The following is a 24,148-nucleotide window of genomic DNA, read 5'->3' on the forward strand; positions in this document are numbered from 1 at the left end:
AATAAAGTTATTTTAAAGGACTAATGTTTAGGGAAAGAATGATGAAAAAGAGCAGGTAACTTATGTATTGCCTCTACAGATTCACACTGCAAGACTGAGCTAGGAATGTTATAACGCTTTTATTTAGATAAATGTGCAGTTGCTGAAATTTTTATGTCTGCATGCTGGGGGGAGGCAGATCCCGCAGACCTGTCTGCCCTCTTCCCCATACCGCTGCCTCTGTACCAGGCATCAGCGGGGGCGGGAGGAGAGGGCAGGCAGCTCTGTGGGAGCCAGTATTTGCAGGGAGCCGGCTTAAATGCTGGCTTCCCGTATGTGCTGACTCCTGCTTGCTCCCCCTTCCTCGGTACTTCTATCTGATACAGACACAGTGCAGGAGGGGTCCTACATGTAACTGTGTACATGTTTACACTTTCACATCCCTAGCATGCTCTTCCTCAATGTCTGCATGCCCTTTCTACAAAATTTTAAACCCAAAGGTATAAAGGCCCTCAATGCAATCAACTATTCCTCAGTTCCCTTTTTTTTAGCCAAGATGGTTTTGAAGATTTCTTTAGAGGTTTTGTTCTGCCCAAAAAATAATCCACAACCTTCTCAATAATCAAGGTGTACAGCAAAGATTTACTTGGAAGATCCGATGGCTTTGAAAAATATTGACAAAAATCTGATAAAAACTATAGTAAAAAAGTCAAGAATTTGGTACATAATATAAAGACTATGTGATATCAGCTATGTGAAAATTAGTACAAGGAAGTTGTGCCACTACAGGCTACCTTTCTGAAGATCTGGCAAATGACATAGCCATCAAGAAGGAATCTTTATTAAAAGACCACAAGTAGGAGCAGAGCTAATGGAACTGAGAATATCTGGTGAGCCCAACTATAATCACTTAGCCCTTTTTGCTGAATATTCTTGAAAGTTTTTAGAAAGAGGATACATATGTGTGTTCTCTTCTCCAATGTGACATTAGAGACCAACTTGTGATCATGAATATCCTGGAATAATATATTGGCTACACTGTACTCTGATTCCAGGTAAAGCAATACCTCCAGGTGGCATTTGGTAGAGAAGGAATTTGCTAAACTCTCTGAAGACCCCTTGCGTTGATTTGACCGTATGCTACCTATCTACTAGGTCTTTCATTACTTCCAAAATGCAAGTCAAAGTCGTTATGCTTATGGATGCACTAGCATCACAAATGCCCCCATATCCCTGCCTGTTCAAAGAATGTGCATTGACTGACAAGCATTATCTGTGTGAATATCCACTGACTTTGCATTGATCAGAGGAATAAAAGCTGAAAACTCTCAGTCCCAACCAGTTATTGTTTAATATAAGTGCCTGACAACACCTGTTAGAACTCGACAACTCATCTTACAGGAAGCAAACTAGTGCCTGCCAGGAACTAAGAAAAGTTCTTAAGTGTCAGGACCTGGGAGGTACTAAGACCAAATTTTCCCATGTGCACGCAACTTGAATGTTGGGCAGAGAACAAGTGATCTTTAGAAAACTAATCATGCCCCAATAAGTTGACTCTCAGAAGCCATCTAATATGGAAACAACTTCAAACTCTGCTGACAAAAGCTGGTGATCACAACTGCAAGATAGAGCCACTTTGTAGCCTACAGTTTCACTGAGTGACACTTCCTGTGCTTGTCTTATCAAGATGTGGGAGCAACATTCCTGGCAGTCTTTTCAATTTAAAGCAGGAATTACACTGTTCGGAGATGTAGTGAGGCTTGAAACCAGCACCAATTTTGTAGTCTCAATTTTCATGATAAAATTCAGGGGTTCTCAAACTTTATGATACCTCAACCCCCTAAAATGCTATGTCCAGTTTGGGACTACACCCAGCCCTCTCCCTGAGCCAGGCATCCTCAGCTTCTGGGAACCTGCTCCAATCTAACCCCCCCCCCCCCCCCCCCCCCCCCGCAGAGCCAGGCATGGAGGAAACTCTTACTTTTAAAGTGGCTGCTCCTGAAGCCCGGCCCGGCTACCTCAGCTCACAGCTGTAGGGGAGGCATCACGTGCTGGTCTCTGCTGCTCACGTTGGCCAGAGCAGCGTGCACTCTGGCGCCCCCCTAGCGTGGTGCCCGGCAACTGCCCCCTTCACTAGACTCTGCGGCGCTCCTCACTCCCCTGACCTTGTCAGACATGGCAGGGGAAAAATTGTCCCCTCCGGGCTTCCGTCCGGTATTTCATGGTTTTTTTTTACCGGAGAGTAAACAAATTTTTTTTGAGAAAAAAAATGGATCCAGCTGCGACCCCCCTGTAAGTTGGTCGCGACACCCACAGTTTGAGAAACGCTGATATAATTAATATATCCTATTAGCAGTTTACAATGAGAAAGACTGAAGATCAGGATTTCGCCTGGATTCAAACTGAAAAACACATATCCATTCAAGAACCCCAAGATCCAATGACCTAGAGAGAGACCTAATATTCTGCAAAACTTGTGAACATTGGCCCAATAGGGAAATTATAATGGGTTCTAGACCTAGCAAAACTGCTGTTTCACTGGAAGGCAGAAGAAGCTGATGGACCGAGATGGATGACTGGTTCTGCAGTGAGTAAAAAAAATGCCCGCACCTTTGAGGGACAAGGTGAAGAACAGGCTTGTTAAAATGCATTTAATTTTGCAAACATATAATCAATGAAATTTACAATGCCCAGGCTCATCCGTTAATCATTTAAATGGGTACATGCTCACATCCCTAGTGAAGAACTATTCTGGATAAGGATGTTAAATTGTGGTTATCTGGCTAATCGCGTCAGAGTAGCCCCTGTATAAGGCCAGCCCGGGCCTCCGCGAACAGGGGCTACTTGGCGGCAGCACCCTGTCCATGGGAGGGAGGCAAGCTCCCTGCTGAGATCTCTGCGGACAGCAGCTACTGCCAAAGCAGCCCGTACCCACAGCGGGCTTCGGCTTTGATAGAGGCAGTGGGGGAGGGTGAGCAGGCAGCTGCCTCTGATGGAGGCATGGGGGGAGGGGAGACTTGTGCATATTTAGCCTCATATCAGAATACTTTAAGTGAAAAACAAAACAAAACTTCTACTTCTTGCTCCTGCTAGCACTGTGTAGCCACCTTTGCTAAGGAGTGGGACTGGGAATTGGATTCTAGTCTCTTTTCTTCATCATGCATAGTGTTGCTTGCTTACCAAAATTCAATCCATTACGTCATCCAGCACAAACCTTTTGAAGGCAAAGGAGCTACACAGATGTCACCAGTATGTTTTTTACCACAATTTTAGAAATCAAGCAACAATAAATATTCCTGTGAATCAGAGCAACTTTTCTCCATTAGAAACTTAAATTTTGGTACTTGATAACAAGATGAGTCAGAAACATTGACATTCTTTTTAATGTCAATTTACAATAAATTTACAGCTCAGCAATTTGTCGTCACAAATTGAAGAACAAATGCTTTTCAACAGATAAAAACTGGATTTTAAATTCATCTACTTTTAAGCCTTCAGACCACATTCATTTGTACATATAGAAACTGTGGATATTTATTAAAGAAATTACTGCACATTTGGCATATAATTATTTTACAAAGATGTAACATTTTTCCATATAAAGAAATTAATAACGGACTATATTTTGATTAAATACATAATACTGTGCCAATTTACCAATATAATGCCTGCCACAATTCTTAGTGGAACACACTCATTCGCTGCCATCCTGAATCTGTATCTTTCCTCCTCTTAATTTTAAAGATTTGAGAAAATGTTGTACTGCAAAGATTTTAGTTAACTACAATTACATAATTCACAGATTGCTTAACATTCTGGATTTGAATAATTTGGGGAAAAAAAGTACTTCCGAGGGGTCCTGTCTGGATCTTAACAAGAAGGATAAGTACACTGCTTCTGGCTGCACAGTCCACATTGTAAAGAGACATTCATTCCTTTCAGGCCTTTAAAAAACATAAAAGAGGAGGATCATAATATTTTACAACAGGATGCAAGAGAATCTGCAAACAGAGGAAGAGAGTAAGCAAGGCCCAGCAGGCCTGATCTGCCTCCTTCAATCATCATGATCACAAACCCTATCCATCACATGTCCTGTTGGATAACAATACCAAGAGTACATTTTATGGCTTACACTTCCCTCCATTGCACACTAATCTCTGTATAGGACCCCTTATTGTTTTAAGACCAGGGCAGGAAGTTCCACTTTCTTCCTTAAGATTCACTAGCTCTGTCATTTTCTTGTCACCTGGAGCAGTGTGTGTTGTTGTGCCATATATCATGAATAGTACTTTTCCAGTTTGGCTTCGCCTTTGTGATAATGAAGGAATCTCCTGTTTCCTAAAACTGTAGAACTATAAGTTATATTGCATACAAGATTACAGACAAGTCTTTGTTTAAATAACATTTTAAACAACCTATTTAAAATGGACCCAACAAATCTACCAAAACACATCTGGCTACAAAACCCTGGATCAAACAAGCTTTAAAATAATGAAGTTAGACCATCTATATTTTAGATGTCAGACCCTATATCTTGTTCAACTCAAACATTGTAAAATAATCAAAAATATGTAATGTCTACTATTTGAAGACCCAGCTCTCCCTAGGAAGATGTACTGAGGTTAGTATCGGTTTATCTTGAAAATTGAGAAGCTGACTAGATTAGTAGACCCAAATGTTGACCCACCTGAATCTTTCCCCCTTTATATCTGTTTGCAGAGTCCATGTAACCTCCACTACATGTGCCCATTTCCCTAAAAAGAGAGAGCAATGTTTCAGTGTGCTTTTCAGTTTATTATATCTGGATCCTGGCACTCAAGAACTCTACAATGAATAACCAGTACTTGTAAATAATGGAGGAATACTTCAGTTAAGAAACATATTAGTGTTGTAATAACAAGAATACCTAGCACTTCAATAGCACTTGCTCATATCTCAAATGCACTTGAAAGGTTAAATATTACTATCCTCAAGTCACAAAGGGAGAAACTAAGATTTACACAGCAAACTTCCCAGAGTGAGCCAGTAAAATTCCAAAGAATTAATATTTACCTAGACAGCATCTTTGGAAAAAAATAATCAGATATTACCTAAAAAGCATCCTTTTTTAACAAAAAAAAAAATCAGATATTTATTTCTACTTTAAAGATTTGTTAGGTTTTCTGCCAGTAATCTATTATATATTTGAGAGTTTGTACATCTGTCTATACCCATTTGTTCAAGAACTCCTCCTAATCAAAGAGTTAGGGCAACCAAATTTGTTATGCAGCTTTCTCTTATCATAACTTAAAGCAAAGTCAGCGTTTGGTCGTGCCAAGACAATGGGATGTTTGTGGAAAGCGACTGTTTCTCATCAAATGAGAAGGAAGGGCTGTGGTAGCAGGGATAGTTATACCCCAAAAGAAGGGTGGCCAACTGGCAGTTCGCGGGCCACATGCGGCTCTTCTCCCCCAAAAGTGCGGCTCGCAAAGCCACTCCTGTGCCCCCCCAACGGCCCCTGCCTGCCCTGTGCTCACCGGGGCAGCAATTCAAAATGGTGCCCAAGATGGCAGCCATTTTCGGGAGCCTGATATGGTCAAAAAGCCTAAGCTTGTTCCTTAAATGGGAAGTCTCCCCCCCCTTTTCTTTGCGCTTGACAATTCTGGAGGCTTTCCTCCTCCCCTCCCCCCTTCTCGACAATTCTGGTGTGGCTCTTCGCATTTTTTCTGCCACTGTCTCGGCTCTTTGTTAAATGGGTTGGCCACTCCTGCCCCAAAATAACCACAGGGAGCAGCAAACACTCCAGCCCCAGGGAAAGTTGCCATGCAGCCGCCCGCCCCCTCCGCCTCCCCACACACACACAGGCTGGTCCTTGGAAGCAGCTACCACCACCTCCCTCCCACCCCCGGAATACCACAATACCTCCCAACCCTCTGCCCTGACTCCTGGCCTCCCCTGCCTTGAGCTCCCCATCTCCTGCTCTGATTCCTGTATTCCCCACCTCCTGTCCTGACTCCCCTCACCCGCCAACCCTGAATCCTGCATCTCCCACACCTCAGCCTCCTCGCTGAGCCTTGCACATCCCCAAACCCTTGCCCTGACTCCTGCAACCCTCTCCTTCAGCCATGAAGGTCCCGAGCATTGCCAGGTAAGTCTTATAGCATTCATTAAAAAAATAAAACACAGACCCCCATCTAACAGCTTAAATAAGACATCCAAACTGCTGAACTGGATGCTATGAACTTACAGACTTAAATTCTTATGCCTGAGTTCTGAATAAAATACTACCTTGTTTTATTGCACGGTGCATTATTCTTAATGCACATTTATAGTATGCACTTAACAAAAGGAGGATTGACTAAAGAAGGGACTAGGCAATATATAATGTGGGGCTTCCAGACTCAATCATTCAGATACATTATTTTAAAAATGAATATAAAATGCAACAACTGGTTGCAAAATTTCATCTTGTTAACTTTGTCCACAGAAAATAAATTTATACTGAAATTAAACAGATATGCTTTGTGTTGTTTTTAAATAGATCAACAAGTGGCCAACTGCCATGACCAGCACATTTGCTTCTTGCAATTCACCTGAGCACAAGATTCTTCTTCAAAACCAAAGATGGTAGTAAATAGCAGCTAGCAAGAGAAATTAGTCCACTCTGAGATAAAAACCAAATATTTGTGTATTTCAACATTTCTGTACTTGAGAACAGTTCCTCTAAATTGCATGGAGAAAAGAAAAAAAATCTGGTTTTTTAAGAACAAAAAAATATACAGTTGACCCTCAGAGTTACAAACACTAGTCAACCACAACCTCACTGAATCCGGAAATATATAATCAGGCAGCAGTAGAGACAAAACCAGCAAATACAATAACGTTAAGTGTAAAAAATTCTAAATTCTACTTAAAAATAAAAGGGATTTTTTTCTGGACAGTAAAGTTTCAAAGTTGTATTAAATCAATGCTCAGTTATAAACTATAGAAAAAAAATCACCATAATGTTTTGTTCAGTTACAAAGATTTCACAGTTATGAACAACCTTATTCCTGAGGTGTTTATAACTCTGATGTTTTTACTGTATCTGACACCCAGTTATAACATATATGATTTATTATTCACCATCATATGAAAAAGCCCTCAATAAGCAATAATGAAAAGGGGATATAAGAAACCAAACATATTTTTCCCTCTTATCCTAAAGAAGTCAGTGGACCTGAAATGAAAACTTTTGATACCAAACATGTAGAATGTTCATTAACCAGTTAACATTGAAAACACCATTTAAGTGGAAAATGAGAGACATGCTGAGGTTTCCATTAAAGTTTTATTTAAATTAGCATTTGTCAGTCTTAATATTGAATTATGTTTTTAACAATTATTCATGAGATTTTACCTACTTGTAGCTTCATTTATAGAAAAATATGAATATTCAAAACATGTTTAATTTTCACAAAACAAAAAGAGTAACATAACTGAATGTAAAGACATAAAATGAGAAGTCAAAGCAACACAAATCTGAAACATGGGTAACAGATGAACAAGGAAAGGTTTTAAAGCAATAACAAAGGCAATCAATAGATAAAAGGGATTTCTCATAATCTCAGTCAATCGAGACACACGATACTACAAACAGTGGGAGAATTTCCTCCAAAAAAACGTGGTGAGCTGACTGTGCTTTTTCTTCAGCAAAAGATCTTATCTGAAAGGGAATCTGGGTATGGGAGCTGTGTAGGGTACAGACCCTGGGAGGACCAAATGCTCTGGAAAGGAGTTTGGGTGAGGGATGGGGGAAGAGGTCAGACTCAGTGCTTGAGAGGGAAACCTGAGTGAAAGACTGAGCAGCAAAGTCCTTTATTTAATCCATAAATTGGAAGCATAGGCTTCTGGATCCATAAACCCAGGTGGGCCCTTGTCATATTTCGAAGAAATTGTCTACAGAGGAATGAAGATACTGTAGATTATGGCTACTCAACTTTGGAAGCCCTGGGGGCCACAATGATACTCACAGCACATGCCAAGCCCACAACTTAAGTGTGGTTGTATATACATGCAAATATATATGCAAATAGCTTCTTTCACACTGATACCATGAATACAAAAATTAAGGCAAGACAACATGCAGGCCCCATTTAAGTCAGTTCTGCCGATATTAATAAAATGCAATATTTACCTGATTTCCACCCCAGAGGACAGCACTTTTAATGAGCAATGACAGTCCAGGAATTTAACTACTAGAACACATATCAACAGAAGACCATTATATTGACTCGCCGTTGTGGAGCGTGTTCAAAGGATCCCACCTGCGGACTGCATGCTGAGCCACGTGTAAACCCAAACTGCACCGTGGACTGCAAACAAATGGGCCATGTGCCACATGTTGAGTAATCCTGCTGTACATAATGCCAGTTCCCCTCCATTCTTGGTTTTTCTTTGCTCAGACTGCCAATGATGGCAGCTGTGGTGATTAGCAAGGATGTTAAATTATGTTTAATCAGCTAATCGAGTAGTCAATGGAATTTCCATCGACTACTTGATTAGCCAATAAGGTGGAAAATTGAAGAGCCGCAGAGGGGTTAGCTCCAGGCCTTGGAAGCTAACCCCGCTGTGGCTCTGCCTTTTAAATGTAGTAAGAGCCAAGAAGCGCAGTGTGGCACCCCGGTTCCCCGCTGGGCCTCTGCCTCCCCTGCTCCCCCCAGCACTGACTCCTGCTCCCCCTCACTTTGAGGGGGGGGGAGAAGAGACTAGTCAAGTAGTAACTCGACTAACCTATAAGCTAGGCTTATTGGGTAGTTGCTGACTATTTGACTAGTCGCTTACACCCCTAGTGATTAGTTTTTATGATGTGGACTTGTACATTAGAAACTGGGCAGTGACTGTCAAATTTGTTCACGTAGAACAGAGTGGCAGACAGTAACAACCTTCTATCACTAGTTACCTGAAAGAGATTTGGCTTAGATTTATGTTTTTAGACATTTGTAATTCATAAACTATTGGACTTTTTTTTTTAATTTAAAATTTCAATGAAACTCAGACTTACCTTTCCTGTCAGGACAGAGGGAAATTCTGAGTCAAACTTGTTGCTCAAGCCAAACCTTAAAAACAAAAAGAGACAAACAAAATATATTCCATCCTACTTGTTTCCCTTTTCAAATATAAGTTATGGATCACTTCATTTGGTGTTTAAGAAAAAAGGAAAGTAGAATGTTTCCCTCTACTTTTGTTTGTACAATTAACATATTAGGCAAGGATTCATCAATTTTAAGTGTTTTTAGATGCAAAATGCAAAAAAAGTGACTAGAACTGTAAACAAATGGCCAGGAAAAAAATTCTCAGAAAATAGCAGTAACCTGAATTTAAATTTGAGATTCTTCATAAAATTACTATTAAACTAAAATTCCAATTTGAAAAGAGATCCAATTAATCATTATACACGTTTTTTAGTTTGTGTTTGTTCACGTCACAGATATATCTAGTAATAAGCAAATTAGTTTGATTTCCCTATACAAAATCTGTAGCCTAATATTTAAGAATAGTTAGATTAAGTTGAAGCAAATTCACCATGCAATACCTATGGAAACTCATGCGTAGCATAGATTTTAAGACATGAATAATAAGCAAACTAAATTTTACATTCATCATCTCTAGTGGCTGGATTTCTAATAGCACAGTACAGGTGTACCTCCCTGTTCTGGCACCCTTGGGACCTTACTGGTCCCAGATAAGGGATTTTGCTGGACCAGGAGAGGTAATTTCTGGTGCCCCTGCTGCTGGCCCCACTACCTGTCCTGCCGCCTCACCACTGGGTTGCGCGATGGGCTTCCTGGTTTCCACCCTCTCCCTGCTCTGACCCTCTCTCCCTCTTCTTGCAGCCCAGCTGGGAACAGGCAGTGAAACCTAAAGGAAGCCAGCTGTCTTGCAGAGTTTAATAGCTCTGCAGGGGTAATAGAGATAGGAATAGCTCCTGATCCAACACAAACTGAAAACTGATTTGAAGATTATCAGCTTTGTGGTTAAGTATATGACTTGGTGAAGTGTATGCTGCTTTCTTTTTACAATTATAAACCTAGGAAGTTAAATAGTGGCTAATCCTGACACTGAGCCCTGTAGCTTTGCTATGATCACTGGACCACTGATATTTCATCTTCCTTTCCCATGATGCTCTATACTTCACAGTTCTATAAGGCACTGCGATATACACGTAGTTTATGGACTCAGGGAGCTATAAACTTTTATACTTGAAGAAACAAAGCTGTTTTCTGAGCACTGAGTTTAGTGCTCCACTACAAACCCTGATGAATTATCTTACCTGGTTACTTCCAACTTTTCCTTTTAATCCTAATATTAATGTGATGCATTTTTAATAGTTATATTTCTTGTAACAATCTTTTTAAGTTCTTTTTTTGGGGGGGAGGGGAAGGAAGGGGAAAATATGCATAACATGTCTCCAAAAACAAAGATTTAGATAACTTATGTTAACTTTGGGAGGCGGGAACTTATGATTTATCTATGCAAATACCAACACTGCTGACCACCTGCGTACCATAACGCCACAGATACTCATACTTGACAATTTAACACAGTGATATTCAGAGTGAGGTTAGCAAGCTGCAAGTTACTTTTCAATGTGTCTTTCAGCCGTTTGCAGTACATGTTATTAAAACACTGTGTGATTTAATTATTAATGAGTAAGGATGATTTTACTATGTTATTAACCAATTAAGTAAGGCTGCGAAAATTATTTATATAATGAGGGCACACTTGACTCTTGGGTAATGCTGATCACTAATTTGGCTCCTGAACCACCCAAGTCTTAGTATCACTGATTTACATGAACTCAGCGGTGGAGACGAGTGCATAATTAACTGTAAACAAAAGTGAAGCAAAAAAACCTCTCTATAACTAAGTCTACTACAATGTTTGTAAACAGTACTAGTGTTTTATTAAGCATTTCATTAACTAATTTAATAATTAAAGCTATGACACTAGTAATCTATTAAAAACAGCACTGGCATAAAATGTGTAACAACAAATGTATATATATATATAAAGCATACCCTGAGGTTGCACATCAAATGCAGACCCAATCCAGTTCTTAAATTATACTAGGTGATCATTTAGTTTCATTTAAGGGATGCCAATTAATATACAGGCAGTCCCCGGGTTACGTACAAGATAGGGACTGTAGGTTTGTTCTTAAGTTGAATTTGTATGTAAGTCGGAACTAGTACATATTGTAGGGGAAACTATAGCCAAATATTTCTCCAGAGCTCAGTTTTATTCTCCCACACCTCACTTCCCTCAGTCCTTTATTCTCAAGCTGAGGTGTCTGCTGAGAAAAGCCGCTCCGCATCTCCCTAGTCTGCTGGGGGGGGGCGCTAGCTTCGCGTCTTCCTGGTCTGCTGGGGGGAAGCAGCTAGTGCGGGGTTGCTTCACCCCGTTTGTAAGTAGGGATCCGATGTAAGTCGGATCCATGTAACCCGGGGACTGCCTGTATATATCTGGCAACTAAAAATGTCTGTTCTTGACCATCTACTAAGGGATTTCCCAACTATTAGCAATGAGGAGATCCAAATCAGTTTACAGAATTGAAGCAATAACACAATATAATTGTATTTAGATACCCCATTTTGAAAATTAAAGCATGTGAAAATTATAATTCTGATGTACTTATTAATTTACGCCCTTTTAAAATTCCTTCAACACAAGCACCACCACCAATGGGGGGGAAAAACAGATTAAAACTTGTCAACTACACTTGCTAAGAATAACAAGTGCTTTTCTTGGTTTTCTTACCATATATTTTACTTAGTAGACTTTGAAAGCATATGCAGCACACCTTCAATCACAACTACTTGTATCAGCCCAAAAATAGTCTCTCCGATTTCAAAGAAATATTGGAATGTATAACATACCCAAGAAAGCTCAACTGAGAAATTGTATTTCCGGAGAAGAAGCCCCAGAGCACCACCGTATTCTGCTGCAAGAACAAACAGAAATACAGTACAGACCACAGAGAGGCCCTGCTGGACTTGTACCCCAGAAGGAGTTTGCTTTGTTTTAACAGACTGTGTGAGACTTGGCTGGAGGGCTAAGTCACTGATGAACCTCCACAAATAAGGTACAGGTACATGCACTTGGCTAGAAGGTGCTCACCAGAGGTAAGTACAGCCTTATTTCAAGTATGAAGTTGTCTAGCTTCAACATCCAATCACTGAAAGTTATCTTTCACTGATAACTTGTAACAGTTATTAAACGTTTCCTTTTTAGATAACTTGCAAACAGCATTAAGATCACCCCTTTAATAGTCTTTTTGTTAAGCTAAGTAGTTCGAGCTCTCTGAGTACACCTCAAGAAGGCAGGCTTTCCAGAACACATTTAGTGTGTGACACAAGGTTTTGCCTCTCTGTTTATTCAAGAACTCCTCCTAAATGGTAACAGCTAGGACCACCAAATTCGGTACATAGCTTCCTGTTATAACTTAAAGCAGGAGTTTTCAAACTTGGGTTGTGAGCCCGCCCGGGAAAGCTGCTGGTGGACTGAGAGATGCTTTGTTTAGCTAAGCATCCATAGGCATGAAGCCTTGCAGCTCCCATCAGTTGCAGTTCACCGTTTCCAGCCAAAGGGAGCTAGGGAAGCGGTATGGGCCGGGCTGCCACTTCCACATTTCACCTTGGCTGGAAATGATGAACCACAGAGAATGGAAGTTGTGAAGTTCCAGTCCATACAAAGCATTGTATGGCCCACCAGTGACTTACCAGGGTAGGCCCATGATTCAAGGTTGAAAATTCCTGACAAATCAAGGCAAGGGCTTGGTTGTGCAAGGAAAATGGGATGTGCCTGGAATGGGATTACTTCTCATAAAATCACACAGAAAAGAGAATCACCATGCAGGACAAAGGCGATGGCCAGGGATGCATCCACTCCCCCATCCAGGACTGTCCCAGCCCTGAGCCTCCCACTCCCAGGTGCCCTTTAGAGAGGGTTGGGGAGAGGCACCTGAAGCTCCCTCACGATTCGTATGGGAACATTGCTGGCTCTTCCCCTTCATCAGGGAGTGAGGGGAAAGTGCACAGTTTGCTGCATTTCTCACTCTGGCTTGGGAACGCAGGGGCAGATGATCTTGGACATGTCCCCACTAGGGGACGTCTCCCCCATCCCCACTATGCCTGCTGGAGCTGCAGTGACCATGGAGAGGTGCTTCTCACCTGGCCCCAAGCTGTTGTGGTGAGAGACGGTTGGAGTTGTCCTCCCTCCTTAGGCCAGCCTACATACTGAACCCCTCATCCTCAGAGCAATGAAGCACAGACATTTTCATTTTATTTAAAAACAAACTTTTTTGAGTTAAGGACCAAAGCAATGCTGAGTAAGTTGTCTAGTACACTTACAATTAAAAAATTCTTCCTTGTTTATACCCTAAACTTTCTCTGCTGATTAAGCCCATTACTATTTGTCCCAACTTCTGGGGAGGTGGAGAACAGTCTCTTCATAATAATCCTTAACCTCTCTGAATACTGGCCTCCCCTTAGTTGTCTTTTTTTACCCAAGATTCAACATACTTATTTTTAGCAAACCTGACCAACTGAGGAAAGTTAAACTTTTTATCTAGTTTTTGTTGTGGTGCTCTGGACTCTCTCCAATTTGTCCACGTCTGCCTTAATGTGTGGCACTAAGAATTGGATACAGTACTACACCTGAGGCCTCACCATTGACAACAGATGGAACGATTACCTCTTATCTTAAATATGAAACTTCTATTAATACACTAAAGGATATTAGCAGGGCCCTACTAAATTCATGGTAAATTTTATCTTCTTCTTTGCCCTTAGCTCCTATGGGAGCATGAGTCATCAACAATTTCTTTCCAAGCTTCTCTGTCTTGTGCCACCTTTTCTAATTCTCTCCAGCTTTTGCCCACTTTCCTCACATTCACATCCAGGTCTATTCTTTGGCCTTCCTCTTCCCCTTTTTCCCTGTGGGTTCCAGGATAGGGATTGTCTGGTAATGCTAGTTGGTGGCTTCCTCAGTGTATGGCCAATCCATCGCCATCTTCTCAATATCTCTTGCTCTACTGGGTATTGCCCTGCTCTTTCCCATAAGCTAATGTTTGTAATCTTGTCAAACTACTTCAGGCCAATGATCTTATGCAGACATTTATTAATAAAAGTCTTCAATCTTTTAATGTTTGTCCTTGTTGTTCGCCATGATTCTGAGCCATATAGAAGTACTGATTTTACACTGGAGCTGAAGATCTTTATTTTGGTCTGTAGCTTGATCTCTCTTGAATTACATATGTTCCTCAAAATAATAAAAGAACCTCTTGCCTTCTGTATTCTGGTATTAATATCTTCGTCGCTTCCTCTCACTTTATTGACAATACTAGCTAAATAGGTGAAGGTATCAACTTCCTCCAGTGTCGTTCCTCTCAGGACAATTGGGCTGCTGTTGTTTGCTGCATTCACTTTCATGATCTTGGTCTTCCCCTCGTATATCTTCAGTCCCATCTGCTGTGAAATCTTGTCCAGCTTCACTGTTTTATTTTGCATTTGAAGTTGATTGTGTGACAGAAGAGCAAGGTCATCTGCAAAATCAAGGTCTTCTAGCTGTTTAAACAGGGTCCACTGGATTCCATTCCTCTCATTAGCTGTTGTTTCTCTCATGATCCAATCAACAGCCAAAAGAAAGAGGAAGGGGGACAGCAGACAAACTTGCCAGACACCAGACTTTATTCTGAAGGGTTCTGTAAATTGACTCTCAAGCAAGACCCTACAGCTCATATCTTCATAGGTCTTTATGAAATTTATGAGCTTGAGGGATCCTACAGTGCTGTAATAACTTCCACGTTTCCCTATCCAAGCTGTTAAATGCTTTTTCATAGTCCACAAAGTTGATAAAGAAACATTTCCCACTTCTTAGAAGTTGAATTGCTTCCTTTATCTGGGGGAGGAGCCGGTGGTCCTGGGGAGGAGCCGGCAGTCGTGGTACACGTAGATACCAATGACGTAGGGAAGTGTAGGAGAGATGTCCTGGAGGACAAATTTAGGTTGCTAAGAAAGACTGAAATCCAGGACCTCTATGGTGGCATTCTCGGAAATGCTTCCAGTTCCACGCGCAGGGCCAGGTAGGCAGGCAGAGCTTCAGAGACTCAATGCGTGGATGAGACGATGGTGTAGGGAGGAGGGGTTTAGATTTATTAGGAACTGGGGACAGTTTTGGGAGAGGGGGAGCCTATACAGGAAGGATGGGCTCCACCTAAACCAGGGTGGAACCAGACTGCTGGCACTAAACATTAAAAAGGCCGTAGAGCAGTTTTTAAACTAAGAGATGGGGGAAAGCCAATTTGTGCAGAGAAACACACAGATCAGATGGAGACTTCTCTTAGAGGAAAATCCACTGATAGAGATTCTCTAGACTGTAGTCAGAAAGAGAGGAGGGGAGAGGACAAACCATGGACCAGAGCAGACAAACAACCGCATATAAAGGAATCCAATGCATCAGGGAAGGGCAGACAAACAGTGGCAGTTTTTTAAAGTGCTTCTACACAAATGCTAGGAGTCTGACTAATAAGGTGGGTGAACTAGAGTACCTAGAATTAGAGGAGGAGATTGACATAATAGGCATCACTGAAACCTGGTGGAATGAGGGAAATCTGTAGGACACAATCATACGGGGATATAAAATATATCGGAAGGATAGAGCAGGCTGTGTGGGTTGCGGAGTGGCACTGTATGTGAAAGATAATGCAGAATCAAATGAAATAAAAGTCTTAAATGAATCAACATGTTCAAAAGAATCACTATGGATAGTAATTCCATGCTCCAATAATAAGAATTTAGCAGAAGGGATATATTATCAGCCACCTGACCAGGACAGTGATACTGACATTGAAATGCTGAGGGAGATTAAAGAGGCTACCAAAATAAAAAAACTCTATAATAATGGGGGATTTTAATTATCCCCATATTGACTGGGTACATGTCACCTCAGGAAGAGAAGCAGAGATAAAATTTCTCAATGGCTTAAATGACTGCTTCTTGGAGCAGCTCCTACAGGAACCCACAAGAGGAGAGGCGATTCTCGATTTAGTCCTGAGTGGAGCACAGGATCAGGTCCAGGAGATAACCATTACAGGACCGCTTGGGAATAGTGACTATAATATAATAACATTTAACATTCCTGTGGTGGGAAGAACACCTAAGCAGTCCAGCACTCTGGTATTTAATTTCAAAAAGGGAAATTACACAAAAATGAGGAGGTTAAACAAACAGAAATTAAAAGGCACAGTGACTAGAGCCAAATCCCTGCAACCTGCATGGAAACTTTTAAAGACAGCATAATAGAGGCCCAACTTAAATTCATACCCCAAATTAAAAAACATAGTAAGAGACCTAAAAAAAGAGTCATCGTGGCTTAATCACCATGTAAAAGTAGCAGAGAGGGACAAAAAGGCATCTTTCAAGAAGTGGCAGTCCAATCCTAGTGAGATAAATAGAAAGGAACATAAATACTGTCAAATCAAGTGTAACAATGTAATAAGAAATGCAAAAAAAGATTTTGAGGAACAGCTAACCAAAAACTCAAAAAGAAATAGCAAAATGTTTAAGTATATTAGAAGAAGGAAGCCTGCTAAAAAACCAGTATGTCCCCTAGACGATCGAGATATAAAAGGAGCAATCAAGGACAATAAAGCCATTGCGGAGAAACTAAATGATTTCTTTGCTTCAATCTTCACGGCTGAGGATGTTAGGGAGATTCCCAAATCTGCTCCGTCCTTTTGGGGGTGATGAATCTGAGGAGCTGTCCTGGATTTAAGTGTCATTAGAGGAGGTTTTGGAACAAATAGAAAAACTTAATGTTAACAAATCACCAGGACCGGATGGCATTCATCCAAGGGTTCTAAAAGAACTCAAATGGGAAACTGCTGAACTGTTAAATGTGGCTTGTAATCTATCCTTTAAATCGGCTTCTGTACCTAATAACGAGAAGATAGCAAACGTGACACCAATATTTAAAAAGGTCTCCAGAGGTGATCCTGGCAATTACAGTCCGGTAAGTTTAACTTCAGTACAAGGCATATTAGCCGAAACAGTAGTAAAGAATAAAATTGTCAGACACATAGAACATAATTTGGACAAAAGTCAACATGGTTTCTGTAAAGGGAAATTATGTCTTACTAATCTATTAGAGTTCTTTGAAGGCGTTAACAAACATGCAGACAAGGGGGATCCAGTAGATATAGTATACTTAGATTTTCAGAAAGCCTTTGACAAGGTCCCTCACCAAAGGCTCTTGTGTAAATTACATTGTCATGGGATAAGAGAGAAGGAACTTTCCTGGATTGAGAACTGGTTAAAAAACAGGAAAAAAGGATAGGAATAAATGGTAAATTTTCAGAATGGAGAGGCATAAGTAGTGGTGTCCCCCAAGGGTCAGTCCTTGGACCAATCCTGTTCAACTTATTCATAAATGATCTGGAGAAAGGGGTAAGCAGTGAGGTGGTAAAGTCTGCAGATGATACTATACTGTTTAAGATAGTCAAGACAGAAGCAGACTGAAAAACTTCAAAAACATCTCACCAAACTGAGTGATTGGGCAACAAAATGGCAAATGAAATTTAAAGTGTAAAGTAATGCATGTTGGAAAAAATAACCCCAACTACATACAGTATGATGGGGGCTAATTTGGCTATGACAAATCAGGAAAGATCTTGGAGTTATTGTGGATAGTTCTCTGAAAACTTCCACACAGTGTGCAGTGGCGGTCAAAGAGGCAAAGAGGGCGTAAGGAATTATTAAGAAAGGGATAGAAAATAAGACACAAAATATCTTACTGCCCCTGTATAAAACTATGGTATGCCCACATCTTGAATACTGTGTACAGATGTGGTCTCTTCACTTCAAAAAAGATAATTTGGACTTAGAAAGGGTTCAGAAAAGGGCAACAAATGATTATGGGTTTGGAACGGGTCCCATATGAAGACTGGGACTTCATATGGGACTTCTCAGTTTAGAAAAGAGGAGACTGAGGGAGGGATATGATAGAGGTATATAAAATCATGAGTGGTGTGGAGAGGGTGAATAAAGAAAAGTTATTTATTAGTTCCCATAAGAGAAGAACTAGAGGACACCAAATGAAATGAATGGGTAGCAGGTTTAAAACTAATACAAGAAAGTTCTTCTTCACACAGTGCATAGTCAACCTGTGGAACTCCTTGCCAGAGGAGGCTGTGAAGGCTAGGACTATAACAGAGTTTAAAGAGAAGCTAGATAATTTCATGGAGGTTAGGTCCATAAAAGGCTATTAGCCTGGGAATAGAAATGGTGTCCCTGGCCTCTGTGTGTCAGAGGCTAGAGATGGATGGCAGGAGACAAATTGCTTGATTATTGTCTTCGGTCCACCCCCTCTGGGGCACCTGGTGCTGGCCACTGTCAGCAGACAGGATACTGGGCTACTGGGCTAGATGGACCTTTGGTATGACCCAGTACGGCCATTCTTATGTTCTTATCTCTTCTTTACTTGGCTTGCTACAATCGACCAAGAGATCTTCAGCTGGCTGGATTTCTGGGGGATCTTCTGGAACTGGTCTGTTTAGAAGTTCACTAAAATGTTCTACCCATCTTTCCACCTGGTTTTCTATGTTTGTAATGTTTTTCCCCATTTTATCCTTGATGGGTCAGTTATGTTGCAAATATTTTCCTGGGAGTTTCTTGGTTGAATCATACAGACCTTTCATATTTCCTGTAACTGATGCTTCCTCAGCTTCTTTTGCCATGTTGTCAATATAATTTTTCTTATCTGCTCTAATGGTCTTCTTAATCCCTTTGTTTGCATTTGTATAGTTCTCTTGGGCTATAATTTTGGCAGCTCTGGTTTTACTATTATGTAAGAATACTTTCTTCTCTCACCTATCTTCGATCCTCCTAAGTGTTTCCACTGATATCCACTGTCTGTGCTGACATTCCTTTTTGCCTAAGACTTCTTCACATGTACTGATCCAGGCATCTTTTATTCGTTGCCACTGGCTGTCAATGCTTAAATTTTTATCTAGATGTTCCATTGCTTGATATTTATTGCTAAGTGTGACACAGAACACTTCTTTCTTTACCTGGTCTTTTAAAAATCCCACATTATAACATGGTCTATAATTTTGTATTGTCCTGTTCTTTCATAATTTTAGCTTCAATTTGGCCATCGGTAGATGGTGATATGAGGCCACATCAGTTCCTCTGTATCCTGTAAGTATTGTCTAAATTGTCGATTAATGCAGAAGTGGTCGATGTGATTCTGTGTTTGATGACCAGGGGATATCCATGTTGCTTTATAAATGTTCTTATGTGGAAAAATACTTTCTCCTATGATAAGGTTAACTGCACAAAAGTTAGCAAACATTTCCCCATTTTCATTCATAACACCTAGCCCAAGCTTCCCCATGGTCTCTTCATATCCTGTGTTGTCATCTCCTACTTTGGCATTAAAATTGCCTAGGACTACAATGATATCTCCTGGTTTTGTCTTGTCAAGCACATGCTGTAGTCTGTTATAAAATTCTTTTATTGATCCCACTTTATCATTTGTCAGTGCATAACACTGAATGATGTACATATTAATTTTCCTGTTTATTGTCCTGAATGTTGCAAGGATACTTTTTGACCCTGTAGGTTCCCATGCTATAAGAGCTTTATGTGCCTCTGGTGACAGCAGGAGTGCAACCCCCTCCACATGTGATGCATTTTCCTCTTCATGGCCCGAGTAGAGCACTATTTCCCCTGATGAAACTTGACTGTACCCATCTTGTCTCACTAATTTCCATGATGTTTAGCTTGTACTTGTTCATTTCTTTTACTACCTGGGCTGTCTTACCTACCTCCGACATTGTTCGCTCGTTCCAAGTGCATATTCTGGAAATTTTTCTTGCTGAAAGAAGGGGAATCGGCAGTTCAGTATCCTTTTGGGTTTGGCTGCCCACCCAGCTCCTAATACACTTTAAATGCAGATCTGTAGCCGGGGTAGGTTTCCGACCTGGCACAAGACAGGACTGAGCTGGACTGCTGGCCAAACTGCTAAAAAAATTACTGGCAAGGGGGAGGAGGGAAAGGGGAAATGCATGTATTCTATGGCATTAACGGATAAGCAAAAGTAAAGCTAATTGACTATACTATTACATCCCTACTCTGCAGATATGACCACTTGAAGCTCCCGTTCACCACAGATCACCATACACAGCCAATGGGAGTTGCAGGAAGTGGTGTTTGAGTACTTGTCCAAGTTCACCAAATGAATTCACCATCCTCAGAAGGGTAAGAATTGGAATACAACAGTAAGTGAAGATGCTGTCAGCTTCAAGAGGTGGAGCCTTGAGTAAGGGACGAATCATAAACTATTTAAAAAAGGCTGGCATCTTGCTCTTGTACAAGGAGACTTGTATTTAACTGCCTTAGTGGCTCCAGCACTTCTTCAATGGCTTTCTCCAACCACAGATCATAGCCTATTTATCTCCGAGCAACTCTAAAATCAGCAAGTGAAGCAAATAAATTTTTGCCAGATGAAACTAAGTATTTGTTTTCTAAGTCATTTAAACAAAAAAATTAGTACGTGGTCACTGAGTTATTCTGTGAGCATGCAACTTAACATGCGTGGGGGGGTCTGATATGCAAAAATAATGAACAGTCACAATGGCTGCTACTGAAATCAATGCAAGCCGTGAATGCTTAGTATTTGATAGTAATATATTAGCACAGACAGAAAGGGGATTCTGAATTCTAATTCTGCCTCTGCCAATGATTAAATGTATGTCATCAGATAAGTCTCTACCTCCATTTCCCCATCTATAAAATAGGGAGAATACTATGAATTTCTGGTAGATGTAGAGATTCTAAGTGCACCACAAAAGTATCTACAGTGCTGAGTGCTCCAGTAAAGGCCATGAGGGAATAGTTAATTCTATATTCAGTACAAGGTTTTGATGGCAAGCAGTAAACGAGGCAAAGGTCATACATTGAATGCAGCTGCCTCATTCCTGATCACCCTCCATCACAAACACTGTATGCAAGGATCTTGCAGAAAAATAGCATGACACCATTAAAAGATCACAACATAATGCATATAACATAAGGAGCAGAATGAAGGTGGCACACACATTTCCTATCTTTTAAAACTGATAGTGTTAGGCAGCTTAACTATATGGGTTGCAATGCCCACAATAATTATCAGCTGAAGAACAAGCCAAGCCCTTAAAAATGACAGGCAAACAATTAGCAGAAGAATCAGTACAAACAACAACAAAAAGATTTAAAAGCATAGGTGGAATCCAGGGATCCATATTTAGTATTGTAGAATACTGCAGGCTACTTTGGAGTACTTTAGTAGGATCACCTAAGCATAAAACCTTAGCACCAATATCCAACATGTTTCTTGAGCCTATTAACTCTGAAGTAGTTACATTCAAGGAATCTGGATCAGAATGTTAGATGGGAATAAGAACGATTATCTTCATCCCCACTGCATGTGGTAGGTAATGCCCAGATTCCAAAGTGGATGGCAACCTGCCAAGATATGTTGTATCATTAGTACCTGGATCATACATCATAACCATCCATCAGAGTCATAGCTAACAGAAGACATCTAAATAAAATTCAAGGCATACAATAGGTTTCTGTGTCTTCCCATGTTTTTCACTCACTAGGTGAAGCTGAATTATTTCTGTCAGAACAGGAGTACTATCAGGAGCATTCTAAGCATCTTGAAGAGGCTAATAAGCCTCCTGGTGGCATATCCTACAGGCCACTTCTGAAAGTTATTGTTTTCAACCCAATAAAAGGCTTTATTATCACAAAGTAATATGTTTAGAGATAGCATATACTGACAGAATCCATTACAGGCACAAAATTGTTCATTTGCCCAGGGAAAGCATCACCTACTCTAACTTTACAGAGTCAATCTGAATTTTATTAATTGGACTGTTTATTAACTGGTGGTATGTAAGAATGACTGGTGTCACATAAGTGGGACCAGGAAATAAAGACTACTCTACCAGAATTTCTGTTTGCCATTCCTTTCTTATTCAAAGAGGTGAGGACAGAGGATGAGAGTACCAGTAATCAGATCATGCAATTATACAGCCAACTACACAACTTGATCATACTGTATCATTTAACATATTGCTTTTTTTTTTAATCTCTGACTTGGGCATCACTACTTGGCAGATTTCTTGAAGGTGTCACACTAAAGCTCGGTTGTAAGAAGGGAACTGAAAAAGCAGCGGATTTAAAGATTAGTACAGTGAAGGCCCCGATGCAACATAAGCATCAGGGAAGAGACACAAAGACAATGGTGGGAGAAGTAAACAAGTGTGTGATTGAGGCTAATAGTATTTAAAGCACGTTTTAAATAAATAACTGTATAGTTAGTAAGACATGCACCTATCATTCCAGTCACTCCAGCATTACATCCCTTTTATCCCCACACTTTGTCCATTTAGACTGCATTCTATTCTGGGTTAGAGCTTGGTATTTGTGTGTTCTGAAAGCTTCTGGTACAGCACAAAAATATAAATAAAAGGCTGCCTTAGAGACTAATGCCATCATTGAGAGGATCTCTATCAGCGCAAGCAGAAATTCCATGGTGCTACAGAACTTGCACATAAATATTAGCTCAAACCAAATCTGATTGGAGGATTTACAGATAAACACAGCATCAAGTCTAATTTAGGTTCTATTAGGATGCATGATCCTCCTATTTCCCATGCCTTGCCTTCAAACCACTAGATCACACAGCAGAGAGAAATGCATCATCTTTTAATATTCAAACATACACTCAAATGAAACATGGTTTATTGAATTATTATACTATGCACAAATGCGATATACTAATGACCTCCCCCTTAGTGTGTAAAATAAATTACAATTTTATGCTGCTTTATATTCAACTATTTCACTGGTAAAAAGGAGGTTAATTTTTAAACAGTTGACATAATGGTGGGTTAAGCTGCTTGATCACTCTATTATACCATAAAATAATGGCAAATTTCCTGGACTTATTCCATTTTGTTTCATATTTTCTAATGATAAAACTTCTGAATTGCCCATTATAAAAATATTTACAAATAAAACTCAGTAACTCAAATTTTTAAAATGTAGAACACTTGTCCTCTCTCTGCAGTACAGTGTGGGGACAAATGGCTGAGTTGCGCCCAAGAAGGAAGATAGTAAAATTGTGGGGATAGGCCCTTAAATCATCCATTGATGATGTGGTTTTACAGTATTAAAATTTAACCCAGGCAGAAACTATTTTCAGGCTCAGGTCAGGCAACGGACCTAAGATTTTAAGTGCTGGTCTGCTTGCTGCTTTTTCTGCAAATAATAGATAAGTGAATTTCACACACCCCAACAGGATGTTTGGATGACCAGAGCCCTAAGACAAAGCATACACAGCAGCATAACAACAGTTTGGTAGAAGCTACACAGAAAGATGCGAAGGAGTCAGGCCAGAGTCATAAAGCACTTAGGCAGGGAGCTACTTTTTGGGGCATTATTCATGGCACTGTTGACAGAGTAGTCTGAAGCTAAGACTCTTCCTGATCACCTCAGAAGCAGCATCCTCACCAGCTCTGACTTGCCTGCTCAGCCAGGCATCTAGCAAACACTCTGAGCACTATCCCCCCCTGCTCGCCCCCGCCCACGAAGGGTTCCTGCCTTTCGTTGGCTCCCTCAGGCCCCTTTCCACCTGCCCACCGCCCCTCACTCACCCCCCCCCCCGCTCCTGTCCCCACCCCCACGCCTTACACAGTGATGTGCCCGGCGCCCCGCACCGCTACGGGATCTGGCGCGTCTCGGGGTCGTGGCAGCTCCTGACTCCTCACCACCGGCTCGGACTCCTCCTCCTCCTCCTCCTCCAGCTCATAGATAGTGTCGAAGTCTGCCATATTGGGGAGCAGTACGCTCATGTCCCCCCCCGCCCCCACCCAACCGCCTACTGCGCAGGCGCCTCGACCTGGAGTGGGCTGGCCTCGGGGCCCTTGTGCAGAGCGATACGGGAACCATGGCGTGCGCATGCGCTGCCTGAACGGCTCGAGAATACCTCACGGGATCTTTCCTAGTCCTGCGTCTCCCCTCCCCCTCCTCAGTAAAAGGCGGGATGGGCAGCCCCCGGCCCCTCAGGTCATGGCAGCCGAGGTGGATCCGTGCCTCTG

General features: G+C 41.1%; 1 protein-coding gene across 1 annotated transcript in view; it reads right to left on the reverse strand.

Moving 5' to 3' along the window:
- The window catches only part of LOC102447548 (cysteine-rich hydrophobic domain-containing protein 2), a 41,968-nt gene extending 18,066 nt beyond the window's left edge, over nucleotides 1–23,902 (reverse strand). Inside the window, exons 1-2 of the mRNA XM_075940857.2 lie at nucleotides 23,742–23,902; nucleotides 9,002–9,056 (exon numbers count right to left, since the gene is read on the reverse strand). Of these exons, the coding sequence (XP_075796972.2) occupies nucleotides 9,002–9,056; nucleotides 23,742–23,902 (216 nt within the window). The remainder of the gene's footprint in view (nucleotides 1–9,001; nucleotides 9,057–23,741) is intronic.
- Between the last annotated feature and the right edge of the window lie 246 nt (nucleotides 23,903–24,148).

Source organism: Pelodiscus sinensis, chromosome 13, assembly GCF_052426305.1.
Source record: "Pelodiscus sinensis isolate ZL-2025 chromosome 13, ASM5242630v1, whole genome shotgun sequence".
Classification (NCBI taxonomy): domain Eukaryota; kingdom Metazoa; phylum Chordata; order Testudines; family Trionychidae; genus Pelodiscus; species Pelodiscus sinensis.